The 23,116-nt window shown below is 43.4% G+C and overlaps 1 protein-coding gene across 4 annotated transcripts; it reads right to left on the bottom strand.

Moving 5' to 3' along the window:
• Nucleotides 1–444: 444 nt before the first annotated feature.
• On the bottom strand, nt 445–22,785 carry hbs (hibris). Of its 4 annotated transcripts, none has more exons than XM_017252930.3 (12): nt 22,342–22,785; nt 5,967–6,527; nt 5,713–5,883; nt 5,351–5,641; nt 4,987–5,286; nt 4,632–4,922; nt 4,259–4,561; nt 3,911–4,195; nt 3,554–3,835; nt 2,646–3,448; nt 2,159–2,542; nt 445–1,908 (listed from the first exon to the last, which is right to left on the bottom strand). In XM_017252930.3, the coding sequence occupies exons 1-12, from the start codon at nt 22,379–22,381 to the stop codon at nt 1,900–1,902; spliced, it is 3,720 nt and encodes a 1,239-aa protein (XP_017108419.2). In that variant the 5' UTR covers nt 22,382–22,785; the 3' UTR covers nt 445–1,899. The 4 variants fall into 4 exon arrangements, with proteins under 4 accessions (XP_017108419.2, XP_017108418.2, XP_043066342.1 ...); XM_017252929.3 differs by having other exon boundaries at nt 2,159–2,563; XM_043210407.2 differs by lacking the exon at nt 22,342–22,785 and adding an exon at nt 6,899–6,917 and having other exon boundaries at nt 2,159–2,563.
• Nucleotides 22,786–23,116: the final 331 nt, after the last annotated feature.

Raw genomic sequence — 23,116 nt, forward strand, 5'->3', positions numbered from 1 at the left:
AGGCAACTTTCATTTCAAACTCAATAAACTGAAATTGAAGGAAACTCAATATGATAGAGTTGGAAGACCACCTGTTATGTTTGCCGATTTCTGGAGGCTGTGAAAGCCTCTGATCCGTTAATTTCACATTTTAAAAATTAAAAATGAGTATTATTATATTCATTAATTAAGCCGAGCGGCGGATGCTATTAATTAATACCAGTTCCCCGAACAAAGTGCCGCCGCTGTGTCTGGCCCCGAATATTAGAATCAATTAGGCGGCATTTAAGGTGCAAGTGGCCACGCCTACTCGGAGAAAGCCCTGGGGGCGATGTGAAAGATGAATGATGACTGGAGCCAGAGTGCTGATTGATGACACCGGACAAATATCCGTCTTTAAGGAAGCTCTGAAGATAACCGCCAAAGATTATAGAATTCTTCCCCTCCCCCAAAAGATAACAGAAATTTTAATTTGAAAAATTTGTAATTTTATTCAAATATTTTTCTTTGTTTAAAGATACAAAAATTGTTGTTTTTTGTTTTTTTTTTTTAGGTTTTTTAATTTTTTGCAAGGTTTGTTGGTAAACCTTGTTTTTAATATTTTAAATGTTACATTTAAATATTTACTTTAATGAAAGTTTTTATACACATACTTAGCTTGTTCGATTTCGATTTCAATTTAAATGCAAATGCCGTTCAAGTCTAATTTATATAATTAACATTTTCATTGAATTTGTTTTTATAGAGTTCTTTAGCATAATTTTTGGCGCTCGCGCGTGAATGTTTCAACTGTTTTTGTTTTTTTACCATGTATATAATTATTGTCATGCATGATAAAAAGATAGTCGTTGAATGATGTAAATACGTTGTTTATTTCGAATATATGTATATATGTATATTTATTTTGTATGTCCCCTGTCTTAGGTCTAGAAAAAATCACACTTAAAAATAGTTTTCGTTTTCGTTTCAATAATTGATGTTACTATTTTTGATCTATTTGGTGATTTGGAGTTCGGGACTGGTGTGGATGTCTGTATATTTAGATTTATGTATAGTACGTATATTGATAAATATTGGTATGTCCTATAGCTTAAACTTGAACAACTGCTAATGAGAATGAGTCACGACTCGACAGACTCGTTAATATTTATTCTAAATGCTAAAATGCGTAATTCCTACTACTTAATATCGAAAAATCTTACTACAAATTAATATTTTAAGAGTAAAATTGTTTTTTTTGTTTTGTTTTTATGTTTTTTTTTGTCTACTAATGCTGCTGTTTTAGGTTTTCTTCTTTTTTAATCGGATGTGGACTAAAAACTGGGTGGAGGGCAAGCATTTTGTAGAGCGGGTTGCGCACCTGCCCCGTGGCCAAACCAATAACACCCATATTCTAGGGTATTTTCTAGATAATTTCTTGTTTTTTTTGGTTTTGTGGCTAACGTGGCTCGCGTGTTCTCTGAGTATCTGAGATTTGAATTGTATTGGTGTGGTGTTGTTGTGGTTCGGGCCAACGTCTGCCAGAGCTTTGGGTACAGGTACTTATCACAGCCTTCGAGCGCCGCATGCAAATGTCTTTTCTCAAAACACACTCAACATGGTTTCTCCATTTGCGCTCCGTAATAATCAACGTCATATAGTAATAATTACAAACATAAAATCCAAATCAAAATAAAAATAAAAATATTCAATATGTGAATAACCAGCGACGGCCAAAACAATCAAAATGACACGAAACGCGCTCCTCCATTCGATGGCAGTCCATCCAGTTCTGTGGGTTCTATGGGGGTTCGTTCGTGTGGTTCGTGTTTATGTTTTTCTCGATTTTGATTTTTCTCTGCAAGGTGATTATGAATGATGTATGTCAATCAGTCTAGCTGGGTTTGGCTGGGTTGGGCTTTCCGTGCCTGTCACTGACGCTCAGTAAGTCTGTGGAGGAAAAGAGCAGCCCAGGCGGGGAATGGTTTCATGAGAAATGCGATAAACACAGGTTGCTATAACAAGCTGTTAATTACTAGAATTGATCTAGATAATTATGTTAAGTATCGCTCAATCGGGAAAATATATTTTGTTCTTTGTAAGCCTCATAATTTGGAGGAGAACGAACGATAATGTGTATTTTAGTTTATGGGGAAATTAAACCAAATGTATGGGTATTAGAAGATCTTGAAAAACTTACCACTGGAGGATAGGACATGTATTTATCGCTCATATTGAAGTAAGATCCATCGGCAGGTGGCGCCGGCGATGGCGACGATATGTAACTGCCCTTGATGACCAGAGAGGAGGCCGGCGAAGGTGACGGGATGTACAGTCCATTAGAGATCAGCATGTGATCGTCCTTGGAACGCATCGGCATACCCTCGATCAGGCCCGTGGCACTGTTCCTTTGACTGTGCCTCTTGGGATTAGGCAGGGTGCGGGTAAAGTCCGGATTGCATAGCGGATACGGTGGCGTGCACATGGAGCTCTCCTGGTACTTGGGGGGATACGATGTCGACTGGATGATGTCCACGTTCTCCACAAGGTAAGTGGAGGCGGCTGCTTTCTTCTGTACATCCGCCTGCAAAGCAGTGATGGGCAGCTGGTTAGAGTTTGCGGAAATCGAAAGGGTTTTTAGTCAGTATGTTAGAACTTAGCCGGGTTAAGGGTTAATAGGTTCTTACCTTGTAAACCGACTGGCTGTCGTCCTTGGAGTAGACATCATCGTTGCTGGGCTCGGCCTCGCTCTGGGACTTGTTCTGGCGACGAATCACAAACCAGGCCACCAGGGCGGCGTTTAGGACCAACAGCACCATGGCAGCAGAGGTTATTCCAATGATCATGACATTGGGAAGCTCGTCCTTTTCCGTATACTCCGCCGAATGGGGCTGGGACCCCTTGCTCAGGGTCAGCTTGATGTCCGGCATGAACTTGCTGCCCCCCGCCTCGTTGGCTGCCATCACTGAGAAGTAGTAGGTGGCCCCGGGCTTCAGGCCATCGAGAGATACATTCAAGTTACCCGGCTTGGCGTCCACATACTTGTACTTATCCTCGCCCTGCTGCTTCAACCTCAAACGGAAGTAGGTCTGCATGCCGCCATCGAAGCCCGGCAGCCAATTGAGCTCCACTCCCGTGTCGCTCACATTTCCCACCCTGAGCTGCAGAGGAGCATCTGGTCGTGTAGGTTTACTGAACTCCAGCGTAGTGCTGGCCTGGCCCAAGGCGTTTCGGACCACACACTCGTACTGGCCGTAGTCATCGGCGGACGTGTTCTCTATCAAAAGAGCCGACTCATAGTTCAGGACGTCCACCTGACGCTCGACGCTCTTGAACTTGTTCCTGCGCTGCATCTTGAGGTCCTTGCCATGGCGACGCCAAATGAAACTGGGCTGGGGGGAGGCCAAAGCCCGGCACACTAGCTGGGCCCGAACGCCCAACCGGGCAGCGTATCGGGTAAAGGCAGGGGTATGGTCGATTTCCGGTGAAGCTAAGGGGGTTGTCAAGTAAATAATTATGAGGGATTTTAGGCTTGAGTCTCTTGGATCGTATTTCTAAACTTGTAAAGCAATAAAGTCTCGTTTTCATTACTTACTTTGCACAACTAGGAGGACGTTTTGGGCCGCCGGAGCTCCTCGTTGGTTGTCCACAATGCAGGTGAAGTTGCCAATGTCACTCCGCTCCACACTGGCTATCTGGAGCAGGGCAGTGCCGTTTTCGAAGCTGGACATAGTGCGGGTGGACAGGTCGTAGCCGTCGCGCACCCACCGCACATGGGCGGCCTCCAGGGGCCGGGCCTGAATGTGACAGGCCAAGACTGCCGGCTCGCCGGCCACAAAGCTGCGGCCCTCGCTCACCGACGTAATCGTAGGGGCATCTGGAAATAGAAATCACATAATTAAAAATAAATCTATTATATATGTACTCTGGAGGTCACAGTCACAATACTCACATTCAACGTCTATTTGGATCTCCCGCAGCGCCGTGCCTTGGCTATTTAAAGCCTCACAGACATAGACACCCGCATCGTTGCGACTTAGACGACTGATATTGAGACGTGGTCCGTCGGAGATCAAACGCTGGCCGCTCAAGCTGTTGCTGCTAATGGGCAGGCCATCCTTGGTCCAGGTATAACTAATTGACATGGGGTTTCCGCTGGCCACCAGTTCCACATGGAACGGAGCGTCCTCGACACCCACGAAACTAGTGGACTGTGCGGTCTCAAACTTGGGGGGATCTAGGGCACAATTATATATTTTTTTAACAATTTATCTATCGAAATAAAAGACAATAGACTTACAAAGTATGTCCAAGCTGATGGTTTCGTGTACGCTTCGCTGCAATACCTCGTTGTGGCTCTGGCAGGTATAGATAATGCCATCCAGATCCTGGGTAATGTTCACGTACATTTCCAGCGTTGACACCGAACCGCCCCAGAGGCCTGGCCTGTTGGCCAAGTTGAGGCCTTCCACGGGAATGCCGTCCTTCCACCAACTAATCTTGGCCGGAGGATTACTAGAGCTAGAGTCGCAGATGAGCTTTGCCCGAATTCCGGGCACCAGATTCTTGGGCACCACACTGATTTTAACTGTCTCTGGAGGAACTGGTGTTTGGGAAGTAAAAATAGCAAATGTCTTAAAGTAAATCCCCAATTTTAATTTTAACAAACTTACAATGAACTCCCAGAGTTTTGGTGGCAAAGAGTGGTATGTCAATGGCAGCATTTTGAACCTCGCACTTGTAAATGGCATTATTGTCGGAGGCATTAACCAGAAGTGAGAGCTCCGAGCTGATTTTGCTGTCAACCAGCTTGGAGGGGGCGTTGAGTCTTTTATCGTTTTTGTACCACTGCAGAGTGGGCGGAGGATTGCCGCCGGCCGAACTGCATTGGAGTTTTAATATCGAGCCGGAAATTAAAATATCGCCATCGTTATAGCCAGTTAATAGCGGAGGCGAAGGGGCGTCTGAAGAAGGGGTTCCAAATTAGGAAAATCACTTACGTTTTAAACAAAAAACAACTACACTTACAGAGCACATTTACGGTGTGGGAACCCACCACATTCTGGGTCAGCTCCGTGTTAAGGGCATGGCAGACAGCTATGAAGGTCCTGCTCTGGGAGTCAATGGTCAGACTGATGTTGGAGCTACTGACCCAGCCACCACCAGAGCTGCTGGTGGTCTTGAAGGTGCTATTGGTCAGGGGACGTCCGTTCAGGGACCAACTGATCCGGGCCGGAGGATTTGAGGGAGCTGTCACGCAACTGAGCTCCACAGTATCCCCCACCTTGGCTTGGTTCGCGCCACTCAGATACACATCCTTGGGGGCATCTAATGGATTAAGTCATACCTCTAATGATCCATTATTTAATGAATATTTTTTGAAGATACTTACACAGCACGGTGAGGTTGACTTCGGCGCGCAGGGGACTAATCGAAAGAAGGTTCTTTGCCTCGCAAACCAAATTGGCGCCATTGTCCTCCTCGGAGGCTGTGAACTTGTAAATGTTCTCAGATAGGCGGCCCGAGGTGCGTTGGGGGGAAGTGACGGCCACACCATTTCGGTACCAGGTCAATTGGGCCGGAGGATTGCCACCACGACTGCGGCAAGCTATTTGCACATCCTGGCCGCGATGCAGGCTCTCGCCTTGGCTATAACCCTCGAAAAACGGAGCTCCAGGTGGGTCTGTTTTATGGGAGTGGAGTGTGTTTTTATTAGAGACTTCTCCGGCTGGGAGCCGAGCTCGGGGCACTTACACAAAACGGACAGCTGGACGGTTGCGCGCATCGGGACATCGGGGGGCAGGGCTTTGTGGCGTGCCTCGCAGGAGAAGTCCTTGTAGTCGTCCTCAGAGTGCGGCTGCAGGTGCAGCGTGGAACTAGTCGTAAATCGTTTTGGTGCAGTTTGATTCACAGAGACAATGGGAGCTGCACAGCGAGAAAAGTGAATGCGAAATAAAAATTAATACCTTTGCGACAGGATATCCCAGTCCTTTATCCTCAAAACTTACCCATGGGCACTGGTACATCACCCTGGTACCAGACAATCTCCGCCGCCGGATTGGCGTTCTCGGCGATGCAGTGCAGCGTCAGATTCTGGCGCTCCTCCACCTCCACCTTGGCATTTCGGGCATATCCTTCGATGACAATGCTACTCGGGGCCGCCACAATGCTCAGCTTGGCGTTGGCACGGATGGCCGGATTTCCCGCCGCCGGACCCACCTGGCACTGGTACTCGGCATCGTCCTCCAGCGAGGCGTTCTTGATCTGCAGGTTGTAGGCCCCCTGCTTGGTATCGACCAGGACCGAGTAGCGGGGGTAGCCCGGTATCACCGCCGAGAAGCCGAGCGCAAAGCCATCCTTGGTCCATTGCACCTTGCCGGCACGGGAGGACACCTCGCAGCGCAGGAGGGTGTCGGTGCCCTCGAGAATTTGCAGATCGTGGGGGGTTACCCGAAACTTTTGCACCACTGGGGAGGCCACACCGGCCGGGGATGGGGCTGGCGCCACCTGGGCAGCCGGAGTGGGTAGCGAGGCGGACACGGTGGCCATTCCATGACAATTGGTAGCCACTGCAGAGAAAGAAAAAAAGGGAAATTTGTTAGTTAGAAAGCTGGGGCTTAGATTGTTCTATATAATTATTCCTTTTTAAACCTTATTGAAATTTGTAGAATTTATGTTGTTGTGTAGTTTTTTTTCAGTGTACATTAAAACGAGAGGCAGGAAAATTCGCATGGTTAATCGGCACGTTCGACATTTGCGCACGTAGTTTGCCAAGTGCACCGGCAATGGGAACCGTTCAATTGGCATGGAATCGACATGGATGTCGACCTGTCAGGGGCTAGAGCACAGAGACCCAGAGAGCCAGGGCATCCGAGCCGGAGGAGCAACTGGAGCCCCACGGTTACTCAGTTTTACAGCCCACACATAAAATACACATTACTTAAGCGTAAGCCCCGACGACGTCGCTCAGTCACATCGCACTAATTTGGAACAACTTATTTTTTTTGTTCGTTGTTTCGAGACTTGTTTCCTTTCGGCTCACATGTGTCAGGGGTACTCTCAGGCTGTCATTGAGACATGGATGTATCTGTCCGTCTGTCCGTCAGTCCGTTTGTCCGTTCATCGGTAGGTCTCGTTCCGAGTTCTCCCCGCAGTCTGTTTGACGCTATATCAGCCCACACCTAAGCCAAAGTAGGTCTACAGCTTGCGGCTCATTAGCATTAAAATGTCTTAAAGAAACGACCGGGCCACGTTCGATACCAAATTGAACGGCCTACTCACTCTTGGCCCAGACGCATACACATAATCGTGTACGTATATAGGTATTTATTTATCAGCGTGTGTGTGTCATCGACGACCTAATCAGCATTAGAGCAATCTACATAGGTATACAATAAAAGGCATCTACGAGACTCGCGCCACATTGTCACAAAATCGTAGGAAATTCTAGTGAAAATATCATGTGTGGGTGACATTTGTAGGAGAGAAAGTTAACAAAAAATAAAGACGCAGTTACCTGCTATGCCATAAATCAATTCTCGATCAAGTTCTTATAAATTAGCCAGCTAAAGACAACTGTCGCTGCTATCTGGCCATAAATAATTCGAGCATACGCTCCGCTAATGAATTAGCCATTTATCAAGCTCTGCAAATCTCTAATAACATTTTTAATACCCAATCGAAACAAGTTTAATTCGATTTGGCTAAGAACACTGCTCAATTAAACTGGTTTCCGAGCCACTGTGCTGCGTGACTCTATATCTGGGAGCTACAAATGGCCAGACAAATAAAACAAAACAAACATTTCTGTCGTGGACTTCATCAGTGGATTAATTGATTATTTGTCTTGGAAGACATTGTCCGAACGAGATGGTCTTGAAACTAGTCCATCCGAAGACCGGTGGGTAGAGGTCGGAGGTGGACGTGGTTGGGGCAGTGGAGGAGGTGAAAAACGGATATGATTTGGTAACAGCGGAAATGGGAAAATGTGACCATTGGCCACCCACAGGGTAAAGTTAGTCATTCGTTTTGAGGGCGCCTCGATTTGCATTCAGCCATTATTCTTCTTCTGGTCCCCGGCCAAAGTTCAAGCAATTAAGCCAAGCGACAGTTGACCAACTCGGCACTGGCAGAACATTTCCTGCGGCAATTAACCAGCAACCAGCAGAAGAAAAAAAACGCCAACAAAAAGCAGCACAACTTGACAGGTTTTTGCTCTGACAATGACGACAAAAACACAGACACAACCGGAGAAAACTGAGACCCAACCCACGGCGAGTGCAACAACGATGGCAACTTGCATACAACTCATTTAGTGTCATTACGGCAGGTGCACTACAAGAAAATATTGTATTCTAATAACCCAAATATAAGGATTCTAAGAAGTATTTAAGCTATACAATTAAGGCAATCAGGTTGCTAGTTTCTAAAGGTTTTATATAAAAACCTCTTATTTTTAACCTTTTTAATTGAAAGACTACAATTCTCCTAATGACAACCCCTCAAAGTTTTTAAACAATTTAATTAATTTACCAATTTTTATCCCTTATCTGAAGACAGTTTTTTTTTGCTGTTTACAAAAACACGGCCAAAAGGGCAAAGAAACGTTTGGCAGGAAAGCCAGCCACCCCGCTGAAGCAAACAAAAGACAATAAGCGGCGGGTAATTGTCACACATATGCATGCAGTTGGCCAGGATGGCCAACAAAGAAATCCTTGAAGTGTGACAGTAGGAAGCGAAGAGGTAACAGAAGCAGTCGTCGAAGGAAGACGGCCAAAACACACACCCATACAATACCATACACAACACACTCGGCTCAGTCGAGTGAAGTAAGTGCAAAGTAAATGAAAGATGAGCAGCAGAAGGCTAAAGACCCAACCGGTTTAGCATTTCATTCATGGGTTTCTGGCCAGTGGTCAGGGCTGGGAATAGGGAATAGGGTACTGGCTACAGGGAACAGGGAACAGGAAGAGGTCAGAGTTGCGGCCCAATGGCAGCTGTAATTGTCAACTGGTCCCACAAATTGTACGCAAACTTAACTAACTGCTTAACCGCAAAACGTACGTTCGTACTCGATGAAGACAGAGCTCGATGATATCCTTACTCTATCCTTCTAGCCTGGCCCAGTCCTGCCGTTGGGCTGAGCCTATGCTGAAGTCGTTTCTTTTGGCCACAAGCTAAGTGACTGTGTTGGCCTGTATTGGCCTCAAAAGTTTGAAAATTGGTTTTTCTTCAAGGGTGCAGCCAGGACTTTAGAGATGCGAGGTTTGTGGCTTAATATGCTTTTTCATTTTTGAGGTTTTGAATCAAAAGATGGCTTGAAATATATAACATTTCATAGTCAAGTAACTTTTTTTTTCTTTCTAAAACTACAATTTGCAGAATGATTTCGCCAAGTGGCCACTTTGCATGCGATCATCTCGTGCTGCTGCTCATCTGGCTGCTTCGTGTGGCACAAACCAAGCCAAGCGCAACGCCGGATGTCGCACTAATGGTCAAACGCAACGTACTCGAAAGGTCCACTCCCCTGCCCCTGCCATTACCCCGTTTCAGGCAGTCGCCCTGACCATCATATCGGTGTGGCTTAGATGGCCTGCTGGCTGCTTTGTAAGTTAAACTATCTACAAGTCATTAACTCATACAAAGCCGGCAACTGTCGCAGAGGGGAGGCTGTCGGCTGCTGGCTGCTGGCTGTTGGCTTTGGAGAGCAATAGGCCCATAAGGCTATGAGGCTGTGAAGGCTATAAGGCCTAGAGACACCAATCGAGAATCGAGAGGGCCCTGAATCCGGAATACACAAGCCAGAAGACTAGAATCCAGAGTAAAGTGAAGTGGCCTGGACCAAAACGCAACGCACATTTAGCCTTTTGTTTTTCCTCCTTCGTGCCCTTTTTTTTCCCCCCGTATGGTTTTTTCGCTCTTTCTTCCATATATACGTATATTTTTCCTTATCGAGACCTGTTTCCAGTTTATTCGCTCTCTGGCTGCCACTTTCTGGTAACTCCAGCGCGTTAATGGAAAATATTGTGGCATATCACAGGAAATCCGGTGAGGTTTTTGTGTTTTTTTTTTGTTTTCTTCAATCTCCTCCTGCTTGTTTTTACTGCTTTTTGCCTTAGTGGTGGTGCGGTGCTCTTTGCACACTCCTTTTAGCCGGCAGGACACTTAGCCAAGAACAAGAACAAGAACAACAATCAGGACAACACCATCTACTCGCTTTGACAAAATTAACGGGCACATAAATCTCTTCTCTGGGTTTTGCGGCTTTGCGTTATAAATTTAATTAAATTTTTTTTTCTGTTTTTTTTTTTTGCAGAATACTTTACTGTGCCTGTTAACCAATTTTTTTGTTGCTAGCTTTCTGCTCTCACTGCCACTGCTTTGGTAATTTAACAAATGCCTTTTATTATATTGATTAAAGCGGCTCTTGGTGTGTCAAATTTGTTGTCAGCCATGTTAAGCGTCCCGGCAAAGTGTTTCGAAATTGTTTTAAATGGCAACAGAAAGGATTTTGTTACGGCCATAACAATTATTTTCCACACATGATGGCTGGGAGTACCAAGGGAGAGACTTATATCCCAAGCAGTTAGCTAAATTGTAAGCCAAGCCGCTTTTCTGCTGACACATAAGCGGTTTTCAGCCACCCTGACATTAGGATCTCAGTCTGTCTGGGGCCATGGAGATGTAAAAGGAAGCTCAGAAAGGATATCGGCCTGGAGATAGAGTCTTTTAAACCTTAAACCCCTAGAATATATTGTTTTTAAATTTAAGATCAGAATTAGCCGGAATATTAAACTCATTTGTATTCCCTATTTACCATTTTTTGTACATATTCCTTAAAAATATCCACCTAAGTAGGTACAAACTCCCAACGCCGCTTTGAATAATTTTACTTTCCGGGCACTTCACATTTTGTGGCTTTGTGGCTGCCGCTTATGGCCAAGTTTATTGCTGACCCAGAGCCGCCTTAATCATCTCCGGCACCCGTATACCCGTCGACTGGTGTGTCACCGACCAGGCACTTAATGTTCGCCTTGGGCACGCTTAATAAATTCACAATAAAACGCATTTGAGTGCCGCGGATCGGGATGGAATATGGGGAGGGGTATCCTGAATCCAGGATCCGGCATTCAGCATCCAGAAGGGCACTAACGACCACCAAATGTTTGTTTATGGTTGTTCTTGTTTTTGGCCATCCGCCCCCATAGCTTTCCACACTCGAATTGCCGCATTACCAAGTCTCTGTATCTCTGTGTCTCAGTATCTGTAGCTACATTTGTATCTGTATCTGAAAGCAGTGTGAGCCTGTGTGTCTCGGCACTGATTGAATTATAAAATTTGCAGCTGAACAAATGCGGCCAGGCCAATATGAAATGCCAACAGAGAGATACTCCCATTCCATGCCAAAAGCCAACCAAAGCCTCCTCGTCATCGACGTTAAACTAATCAACTAATTTGCTATGAACTTTGCGGTCTGTACAAATTAGAGCGTCCGTCGGACCAAAGACCGTAGACCGTAGATTGGTGACCGGAGACCAGGGACCAGGAGAGGACCGAGCTAATGCCCGGACCCACACCGATTCCATTTGGAGGCATTAACATTAATTATTTTCTGCTTCATGAGCATTTTAGATGAACACCAACCAGCCCGGCCTGAATGGAGATGTTGTGACCTCAGCTCTCAAGTGATTCCATAATAATTTTATCCCCTCCATGCCCTCCCATGCCCTGCCTCACTTTCGGGACTTTCATCTTTCGTTAATTAATACAAAAATTTTGTGGCCCCTTCGGTTGTGTCAACTATTTAATATTTTTTTCCCCTTCCCAACTCAGTTGTAGAATATTTCTGAAAAATATTTTAGCACACCGCAGCCTGGATGAGATACTGGGAATATATATACAAAATGGAAAGTATTTTGCGGGCTGGTCAGCTTGGCTTTTGGATGCTATTTTGACTAAAATACCAGAATTTAAGGCTTTAATGAAACTATAAAAACGTATTTTGGAGCCATAAAAAATAAGCGTAGAATAACTATAAAAACTCACGCCAAAATACAAAATAAGCGTAGAATAACTATAAAAACTCCTGCCAAAATTAAACAATTTTCGTTCAGGCGGGAAAAATAAAAATCAATTTTTCCCTGATGCCAGAAATACATAAAATAAAAACGAGCCGAGAGTGGAGAGATGTAATAGATTTGATGATTTTATGACTGTAAGCCACTCAGTTGATTCGTCCGGTCGGTTGTCAATCCTCCAACCAGTTTTGTCAACTGGATGCGTGGGTTTTTGTGTTTTCTGTTGGTTTTGTTATTTTACAAAAAACACAAAACACCCACAAAAACCTCTAACAACAAGTCAACAACCAGCCCAACTCTACCAAAAAAAATTGACAAATTTTATTAGTCATAAATTGAAAAGCATAAAACTCGCTGAGAGCACCTCTAGTCGGCCCGACATCTATAAGTCTATGAAAATAAATTAGTCCGTGGAAATGGCTGGAAATGGAAAGTTAAGTCGCTATGCTGCACTCTAAAATATGCAAGAAAATATTATTTAGCAGGATCGTAAAACTTGGTGGAGTCTTTCTTCTGACAATGGCAAAACTTTTTCCTCCTTTTCCTAAATTAATTTTTTAGCTTTTGGCTTTTCGGATGCCCCAGGAGGATAACCACGAGAAATTTTAATGCCACATTGTTCCTGGAGATCCCAACGGTCTTTAGTTTGAAGCTGAAAAACACACACGTACTGGTTGGAATTGATCTCCGAGCGGCTATTTGAATAAGAAATCTAGCTATGGCTAGTAAAAAATGGTCCAGCAATAGACTCATAAAGAAATCAAAGCCAAACCAGTTCAAGAGCCCCCCTCAGCCAGACCAACTAACTAAGAGAGCCGTCGACACAACCTACGTGCTGTGAAAAGGAAAAAAGGTATATATAAAGATATATATATATAGGTATATGAGGATGGGAAAGGAGGGGAAAAAACTACGGGCTTATGAATGGTAACCCGCCATATGAATGGCTATACAAAGACCACAAAAGACGTGGGCTTTTGCCTCAGTTCGCGGCGCATATTAAACTGAATTTAAATTTTAGCTGGCCATGGGTATGGAGTATAGGTATCTCTATCTGTCTGGGCTTTGGAGTTTGCAAACCCAAAGCACGCACCTGGCTTTGACTGCTTTCTTGAGTTGGCCCGGCTTAGTTTAATGCCAGTACTGAATTGGCCAACAACGAGTCGATCGACGACGGCTGCACTTGTCGCTTAACTGAAATGCCAAGACAGAGTCGATTGCAGGCTAAAGCCACCTCAGTCCCCTCTAAATATATTTATATATCAGTCTGTGTATGTGGCAGCTGCATAATTATAATGTCTGGGCCCCAAGCGGTACATTGGGTACATTTGCCTCGTACGCTCGGCTTGTCCGGGGCCTGTCTCGCCGAAAGGTCAAACAACATATTTCTGCTGTTTTTATTGAAGCTCTGAACTTTATAGACAGATACAGAAATTAGTTTAAGCCATCACCATCACCACCGGCACTGGCACCAGCACCAGCACCAAATAGATGCAAAACTTTAGTTCATTAAATATTCAATAACACAACAAAATAAATACATTTTTTAACGGAAATCCATAAAGCAATTCATAACTATGCAAATGAGATCTTAAAATTAACAAAAAAATCATAAAATCCTCCGACACACACGTTCTGACACAATATGTAAACATTTATAGAGTTTGCGAGAAAAAAATATGCATTTCCTCTATTCAAAAATATTGGCGAATATAATCAATATAAATAAACGATCGTATATTTATGTTTTTGTGAATTATTTTTCTTTCAGATGCAGACAGGAGGGCTTAAAAATCTCCTTTTTTTATCTTATTCGTTAATTTTTGCCTAATTTTATTTATGTATTCAACCCAAAACACTGTTTTTGTGAACTGTGGGATTGTGCTGAGCCATTTGTTTTTATAAAAATTAATGGCCGACTGATTGCCGGGGCACCCATACCCAACGGACCAAGTAAACTCACGTATATATTTATTTTTTCAAGGATGTGTTCATTAACTTTTTGAGATTTATGTAGGCAGCGTGTGAACAAATGCGGGCCACCAAACTAAAATCCAAAAAAAACACTCATCCATGCAATTGCCAGAGAAGTCCAAACACAAATTTTAATGGCGGGACATAAAACCCATTTTTATTTTGCACTTTTGGCTCATAATGAGGTTTTATACGACCACTAGATGAGCCCACCAAACAATACAAAAAACTCAAAAAAGAACTACAAATTCAGTGAAGCATCAAACGTCACCCAAAAAGCCAGAAATTCAAGTTATCTGGCGGTATAACGTTGTCGACTGTAGGCTTCTCTTGAAAGTTAGATAATCGAAAAGATACCGGTGCTGCATTGAAACAAGAGACACTATAGCCAGATTAATGGCTCCGAGCTGATTAGTTTGAGGCCAAGACAAAAGGCCAGCCAGCTTTGTATTGGCCGTAATTAAGCAGAGACAACGCAACATGGTGCCCCGAAAAGCCAGCCCCAAAGTCGTATGGAGTCTCGGCTGTGGTCTTAGTCAGAACATGTAAATTATAGATAAGCCAGTGGCCTAGTGGTTTGCTCTACATGCCCAGCAACCAAAATGTTCATTTGTCAAAATTAACACCGAATCAAAAAAATGCCGCCAGCTCTTCCCAACAAAAAAAAAAAAAAGAACAAATTTCCAATCATTTTATTTTCGACTCTTCTCATCTTCTCCCCCAAAAATAAAAAGACTTAGGTAGTTTTTTCTTCATTTTTCTCGTATATCCTTATCTAGAGGAAACATCAGTTTCCCTAAAAACCGATGTCCCTGCCATTCGGTTCTCACACCCTCATCACTCATACGGTTTCCCCGGTTATTGTCATTCTATTAACTCCAAAACTGCCCCCTATTTGGGCCATCAATCATTCGATTTTTGGCCAAGTGAATGAAAAGTTCGTTAGTGCGAAAAATTAACTTTAAATTCTTGGCATCTGTAACAGAATTTTCGCATTGTCGCTTCTGGTTATTAATTTTTTATTTGTATCTCTCGCCAAGTATCACTCTTTTTTTTTTGTTGGCCAAAAGTTACCGTACACTTTTGTGGGTTTTCGACCACGTCCCTGGCAGTTTAATTGAGGCAACGAAAAAAAAAAACTATAACAAAAAAGATACAACAACTGACGCTGTTCAAAACCGGCTTAGGTGTGTTTTCCCAGTGTGTGTGTTGGCCATCCATCATTATGAAATGTTTGCTAGTGTGGGTAAGTGGTGCACCTGCTCGCATTTTGAGTTGCATGGCCGAGAAGAAGGTATGGAGGGGCCTGCCCCACAAAGTCCGGTTTTCGGTTGGGTCCTCCTTCATTGATAGTTTCGAGTGCAACTTTCGCATGCGCAAACTGGCCGGACAACATATGCTGACTGACCCGTCCAGATACCAGATAGATCCCAATAAGATTCAGTTCCCAACTCCCCAGCTGCTGTGTGTTGCTGCTTCTGTTTTTGCCGTGATTCTGGGCCTGGTTTTCAGAGCCTTTCTTATACACATATACTGTGTTTTTTTGTGTGTGCTTTTTAGTGGCAAGAGGGGGTATATACTTATTTTTTGTGCGCCCAGCGTAAGTTAATATGACTTGTAGCACGATGATTGCTTCCTGTGCGCAACCGAGAGGGGCAGCTCGACTTGAAAAACCCGCTGACAGCCAAGCGACGACAACGGCAACGACAACGACAACGATTGGAGCTTCATCAGTTTCAGCTTTTGTGGGATCTTTTTTTATGAATGAAAAATCTTTCTGTTCAAACTCGAACTCGAGCTCTGTCTCTGTCTCTGTCTACTGGCGGAAGTTATAAATTAATTGAGTAAATATCGATTGGCCAACACACACAGAGTCGCACACACACTGAGTGTGTGTGTGTCTAGGGCTCTGCCATGTTAATTGGCAGCACTTGAAAAGCAACTCACAAAAACACAGAGAGCGTTCAACTTTATAGCTATTTGCATAGCCAAATTGGCTATCCTAACTCTGAGGACATGGCTGATGGGGGTGTATCTCTGTACAGACGTACTATATATCTACAAAATCGTGTTGGAAACTGTTTAGCAGGCAACGAGATTAATGACCATGGAAATCGTAGATTCAATTGCTCATCGAGTATTCTCGATTCGGCTTTGATAATTTATTGAAAGCGCTTCAAATGAATTTTTATGTTTTGCCACTGCACAGGAAACAGCCAACAGCTAACAGGGATTGCTTCTGCTCCCTGCCACTTTGGGCCACGTTTAATTCGGATCGCATTTTATGGCAAAAGAAGCTTTTATGGCATACGCTTGCCGTCAACTTAAGCTAAACTTTATTAATTACGGAGGAGCGTTATTTGCCAATTATTTACTCATAGTCATAAATCGCATCTTTGCTCAAGTTTGGTGTCGTTTTTAACGATACATACGATAATTAATGACGCGATGGGGTTTCGACTTGCTATTGGGCTTATTTATGAATTACTTGGGGGGTAATCCAAGCCGATCCGATACACGAGACTAGAAATAGTATCTGAATCTATCTTTAGTCTGTCATATTTACATGCTATTTTGATGGATGGCTTCAAGTTTTCTGGAGCTCATTAGCATACGACACGGTTCTCAAGAACGAAGCCCAGTTATCTTAAGATAGCCAACTTCGCACGTTACACATCTTTAACCCAATATTCTTTCATATTTTTTTTTTTTGGTTACACGCCCGGCGGCGGCGACTGAATGTATCTTTTTCTTTTTCTGAGATCTGCGATAGCGCGTCATGCATAATTGCATATATCAGATACAAACACCTAACTGTATATACATAGTATAGTCTGCAGATATATATTCGTATATTTCTGCCTCGTTACCGTCGCGTCATAAGGAGCGACAACAATTGCTGTTGCTGGCCGTGTGTTGCAGTTGTTGCAACTTGTTTGGTACCTGCCGCCTGACTCTGTCGTTGACGCCACCTAACTGTCAACTTTCTTTTTTCCAGCCCGGTCTCATATAATTACAGAGCTCTCTTTGTGTACCTGTGTATGTGTGTATTACTTGCATGCAATTAGCATAAAAAATATCAACACAGTTTGCATTTATATAACGCTACAAATTATGCATCATTGAAGCTGCCACCGCAGCAGCAAACTGCAATGACGTTGAATAATGACCGAAAATGCAATGGCATCCCAAGCCCCCAAGCCCCAAACCCGAAAACCCAGCCACGCCCCCCACCACCCTCACTCTCCATCCGCCCCTTTCGAGTGGCAAGCTGGCAGTCAACAGTTCGCCAGCAGAAAACAGAAAACAGCCAGCAGGCGCAGACACCGCAGCCTCACTTGCCAGCTTCGGGCTCAAGTTGGCAACAGGAGATGTGACGAGGGGCAGGGACGCAGGCGGGGTCTTGGCCGGAGATGTAGGAGTATCAACTTGTAACAGACGTCGTCGTGGTAGGTGCCACTGACACCTTACGCACACCCACTTCCCAGCATGCTGCTCAGCCGCAGTGGCTTTGCAATTGCAACTTCAGCTTCGGGGCTGGAGAAAGGCAAGTGCGATGAGCTCGTGCCGGCAATGCGATATTATTTGTGTATATTCAGTTGCAGATAAACAGAAAATCATAATGAGAGGTGTATGGATGCACAGGAAAAAATTCAACAAGGAAATGTTGCACACTTGACGGTGAGACATGATCCAAGCAATGATATTCGATAAGTTTCTAAGGAAAGTACATGACAATAAACACTTCAGTTTAAGAAAAAATAAAAAAAATGTTTGTATTTTAAAATGCAATTAAAGCCACACACCCGCAGGCTAATAAAACAATTATTAAAATCAATAATAGAACTGGAAAAGGAAAAAATAACAAACTGAACAGAAAACAAGGCCATAATCAAGGAAGGAATAATTTTATGAATTGAAAGGAATCTCCATACACTTAAACAACGATCATATATCCATTGAGATCTAATCCCAATTGGCCCTAAATTCCGAATTAGCCATGGCTGGGCATTAGAGCCAACGATTATGATTCGACATAAACATAAAGTACAACAATATCAATTTCACGAGCCAGGCTCATAGCTGCTCATTCTTAACAAGCTTGATGGTATAATGCGTGTGTCTGAGTGTGTGTTTGTGTGGAGGATGTGAAAGAGCCTGCAACACGGCCGGGCCAGCACCCTGCCACCTAAAACCGAAACCTAAAACCCAGATGTGTGGCACGCATGAATAGACAGCAGCCGAGCTTTGAAAGCGCATTCGCATTCACACTCAGGATAGAAATCGCATTCTCGGGTGCTGAGTTTTCACTCACTTGACGTGCAAAGTACTGCAAAAAAAAATTCCAACATAAAAACAAAAAACAGAATATGTTTTGTGAAAAAATAGCAAAAAAACAAGCTATATACATAGGGAAAAGCAAATGAAAGCGCAATAGCAAAAAAACAAGAGGTGGAGCAAAAAAATTGGTTCAATTTAGCACAAAGACAACATTGGGTGGGCCGGGCTGGTCTGGGCTCTGGGCCAGGTTCCACTCATCTCATCACATGGGCCTATTGAAGCGCCCCCATTCCAGAGTCCATACACCCGGTGCTCCCATACTCCCGTGTCCGGAATCCGGGGATTCATCTCGTCGCTCCGTTTGAGTTAAGCAAACAACAACGGCAGCAACTCGTTAGCACAAATTTCCACCGGTCTTTGGGAACAAATTTTGCGGGGAGAGTGTCAACGCCTTCTAAATGGGCAGCTTCATAGCTTTTTAGCTTATTTTCTTTTTTAGCTTTTTTCATATTTATTTATATGTATTTTTTTTCGGTCTTTTTCTTGTTACAATGGCTCTCAGGCAGCGCCAAAAACAGGAAAAGTCACTCCACTTTGTTCTTGTTCACTGTTTTCATATTTTTTGGCAAATTTTCATAAACTGTTATTTATTTTTACTGCACAAAAGAAAATGGTCTCTGGCAAACGTTGAAAAGGCAAAGAAGTTGCTAGCAATTTTGCTCATTTTCGGTTTTCTGGCGGAAGTGAGTTTGCAAAAAAAGCCAAATAATAAGGAACATGTTTTGCGCTTTTTGACCAAAAGCAGGCAGGCAAGACAACAAAGCAAAAATTAAAGCCCAAATAGAAATGTTTACACCAACTGAAGGTATAAATACTACTTCTCTTACAGGAGATGGGAAATGTGAATAAGCCAACATAACAACAGGAACTACAGCAACATCAGCTATGCCAACAGCAACAGCAACAGCTACAGCAAGATGGCAACGCATTTAATATATTTACATAAAAACAAATGACCAGCATTTTGTGCCGGTTGGGGTCGCAACTTTGTGATCACATCACCAATGGGGACTTCTCACAAATGAATGGAAGGTAACAGCCACCACGACGAGCAACACGAGCAACACCAGGGGTTGTAATTATGCGGCACTTTCCGATGCAGATGCAGGCTGCTGATGGATATACCCATCCCGGGCCAGGAATGTGTATTTGCTTGGGAAAAAGTTGTGGACATGAGGTAGCAAAAATGCTGCTTTTTGTAGGTGCTCGAGCGGCAGCATTGGATGATTAGATGGGGAGTAGAATAAATAAAACAGCAATAAGACTGAAGCTGTAATTTCAGCATGAATAATCTGAATGCAGAGGAGAAAAAAAATGATTAAAGGAGATTTTAAGAAAGATATTTCAGATCTCTAACCACAAAAGTGAATAACCAGAAGAGGGAATCCTTTCGTGATGGGCCAAGCACTTGGTCTTAAGGATGCCTTTGGACCCTATCCAACTGGAGCACATACATCACATCAGGCTGTTCTGCTTGGCCAAAAGCAAATGCGGTCAGTTAGCAACTTGAAGAGCTATATGCCGTATGTAGGCTAGTGCTAGTACCAACATCATTTGCTCTTTATGGCTTAGAGCTCTCCGGTACGCAACCCAGCCCGGCTCAACCTCATAACCTGTTCGTCATATAATTTGCACTCATTTTTCAGTGCTTTTTTTCAACTCCTACCTCTATGTCTGCTTGGTTTTTTGCTGGCTTTTTTTAATCAGAGCAAGTGGCTAAGTAGTCCGGCAGCAGCAGCAGCAGAAGCAGAAGCTAAGTTGGGCAACCGATTAGCCCGGGCTTATGCTGTTAGTTCAATGCACTGGCTATTACCAGGTTGTGGCACTACTGCGAGAAGGATTTATGCTGAAAAGTTGTGTGCTAACACATTTTGAGCCACGGCAGTAAGCCAAATCGGGTTTTAAGTCCACACTGTTTGCCGAGGTTTTAGCAGCTTTAATTCAATTTGCCTACGTAAATCGTTTGCGGATTATAAAGCTGACAGTGTGCCAGTGCGAGCTGAGCTCCAGTTCCAGAAAATGGACGAATATATATCAGGGGGGGTCTAATGCCCAAGCCTAATGCCAAAGTAAGAGCCATGTTTTATGTGGGTAAAAGAGATTTGTGAATTCCACTCGGTATTCAGTCTCTCATCCAGCGCCAGACCACATCCTCAATTTTCTCTAGTTGTGCCACAAAAAGAAGCACAACCGAATAAAAAGAGTTTCTTTATGTACCCTTACCGGTATATAAACTAATTTTGTTGGTTCTGGGCCCCCGGCCCCCTCTTGTAGGGCTACACATGTTGAATGAGAATTTTCAGAGTGTGCCATGGCAGGTGTATTTTGTATTTCGTCTTTTGGCAGCTTGACTTCCCAACTTCCCCTGGGCTCTGGTGGTTTCTTGGCGGTTTTTGTGTATATTTCTTATATATTTTTTGCCCTGCCGGTTTTGCCTTTTGCAGCTTGGCTTGTATTAATTTTCGACGCGTGCAAATGGTACACCTTTACATCTTGTGGGTATTTTGGTATATGTATTTATTAAAAGGCAGCTGCTGGGCGTGCGCCACTGAAATATCCGTCAGTAGAGTCTAGTAATGATATTGCCAACCTGTCAGCCAGCTCATTTTCATCGTCTACTCGTTTTGGTCAGACAGCTAATGTTTCTGTAAGTGGCTGAGTTCTGGGAATCTTCTCATATTTTGGCAAGCAAAAAATATACATACATTTTTATGAGAATTTTCCAAGAATAAAAATGTCCCATTAGTGCGTTAGTTTTCCAGACTCTCCCTCCCAAAATCATAGCTCCCTCCCTTCCGAATGTGTTAATTGATACATTTTTCCATGGTCACTAATAAATTCGTCATGTGGCATTAAGGAAAATCAAACAAAAGAGTCGTGTCGGCTAAATGCCCCAAAACAGTGATACAAGTTTTAAATGCAACATCAACTTTAACGCCCCACAATTAGCACTGGGACTTGTGCACGAATTTAAAAAAGAACTTTTCAGAGCGCCGTACAAATTTGATATGCAAATAGTTTTCAATTAACAGATGAACAAATGCCGACAATAAAACTCCAACTATACGAGACAAAAGCGCCAACTTTGTCATCTACAAAGTGGAGGAAAAAATAATTAAAAAGCGACACGGCAACAATGTCTGTCAGTTAAGGTGCCGGTGCACCTCCAGCTCGGTCCAACCGAGCGAGCTCTGTCCTCAATTTTGGGGCAAGAGCTACGCTACTAACTCTCCTCCGAAGTGATGGCAAAAATTAAATTATGTGTGCCACAAAGTTCGCCTGAATTATGTCGCATAAATCAAATAAACAGCAGCCAAAGTCGAGGCGGAAAAAATAAAAGTTGAGGCTGCAAAAATTGTTGAGGAAAATAACTGAAACTGTGAAAAAATTTATACGAAAAACTTTTGCATGTAAAAAAGGTTGGGAAAAGGAAGGCTGTGTGGCATGAGGGCTAAAGCGTGTGTTAAAGCAACACTTGGCTCTGTGGCAAGAAATTATTTTCTATATCTATTTGTTGTCAGGCAAAAAAACCACAGCAGCAGCCGCACCACCAGTGGCAGTAGTGGTAGCTCCGCTTCAGACCATGTTGACTGGGTAAGCAAAAAACAAGTGTTTAAATGTCAACGGCAAACAAACTAAAAATCGCTGGAAAAACCGGCAAACAGTAAGCAGTGGCAGTGTCAGACAAAGGAATATCTGCCAGCCCCCGTGCCCCAAACCCGATCGACTAAGCCACAATTCATATGGAAAGATACGACTGCCACTGCGACGGAGAGTCTGGAACTCATCTTCATTTTTTTTCAATATTTTTTTTTTGTGTTTGCTGGCTGTGTGGAAAATGTCGTGAACTTTTGCCTCAGACACCACCGCAGACATTTTGCAAGCGGTCAACACAATAACAACACACCATAAAGCACTCTCGCATCTATGAGATACATTCTGCGGTTCATATGTTTTCAATTTTTTGGACCTTCATGCCGCGATAACTTACCCAAGAGCAAAGCAAATGTCAGAGTTATCCAAAACTGCATCTTGTAGGTTGCCTTTGTAGCCTGATGGTTGTAATTTGCTGTTGGATTGCGACACTCACTCACACACTCTCTCTATCTAGCTTGTTTACAGTTGTCGATACGTGTTTATGTTTTGTATCTTTTTACTATTTTTTACTATGTTTTTCTCTAACAACAAGCCTTGGCCAGTTCTAGGCTTGGCCGCAGTTGGCAACTCATTTCGTTGGACATTTCGAGCACTTTTCACACTTGGCACTACTACTATAGTTAATATTCCATTCAGTCGTTGGGCAATCGCTAATAAATGTGCATTTGTTTCTTGTTATTGAATTCGAATTATTTGTTATTTGTTCGACGTATCTTCGAGTTGTATCTTTCGGAGTTGAACGCCTCCGCAGAGCGACACAGACATAGACCGAGCGCAGACCGAGAAAGACTAAACGCAGGGTATCTGAATCTTGCGGCAACACTTGTATCTGGCGGATACGTTCCAACCTGAAGCGCGTTTGAAGCAAACTCAAACTTGGATGGTCTTAAACGCAACTTATACGAAGAAAAAGATACTTTTACTGGCTTTTCTGTGGTTGGGTTCCCAGCTAAGGCATCTTATATGTCTCTGAATAGGAATATGATTTATACTTTCTTATAAAATGATTTTATAAGAAAATATTTAATTAGTTTTAGCTCTTTGCTAGACCGTATTTACTTTTAAAATGGTATTTATTTCATCACATTTTTCCTATGTACATTCCCTTT

Source organism: Drosophila bipectinata, chromosome 2R, assembly GCF_030179905.1.
Source record: "Drosophila bipectinata strain 14024-0381.07 chromosome 2R, DbipHiC1v2, whole genome shotgun sequence".
NCBI classification, from domain to species: domain Eukaryota; kingdom Metazoa; phylum Arthropoda; class Insecta; order Diptera; family Drosophilidae; genus Drosophila; species Drosophila bipectinata.

Bases quoted from the DNA above. Each gene is read 5' to 3' on its own strand.
- hbs (XM_017252929.3), bottom strand. From the start codon at position 22,381: ATGCAGTTTTGGATAACTCTGACATTTGCTTTGCTCTTGG. The intron at 6,528-22,341 runs GTAAGTTATCGC...CTTTCTCTGCAG, and splicing joins GACATTTGCTTTGCTCTTGG to TGGCTACCAATTGTCATGGA. The intron at 5,287-5,350 runs GTAAGTATCTTC...TTAATCCATTAG, and splicing joins AGTCAACCTCACCGTGCTGT to ATGCCCCCAAGGATGTGTAT.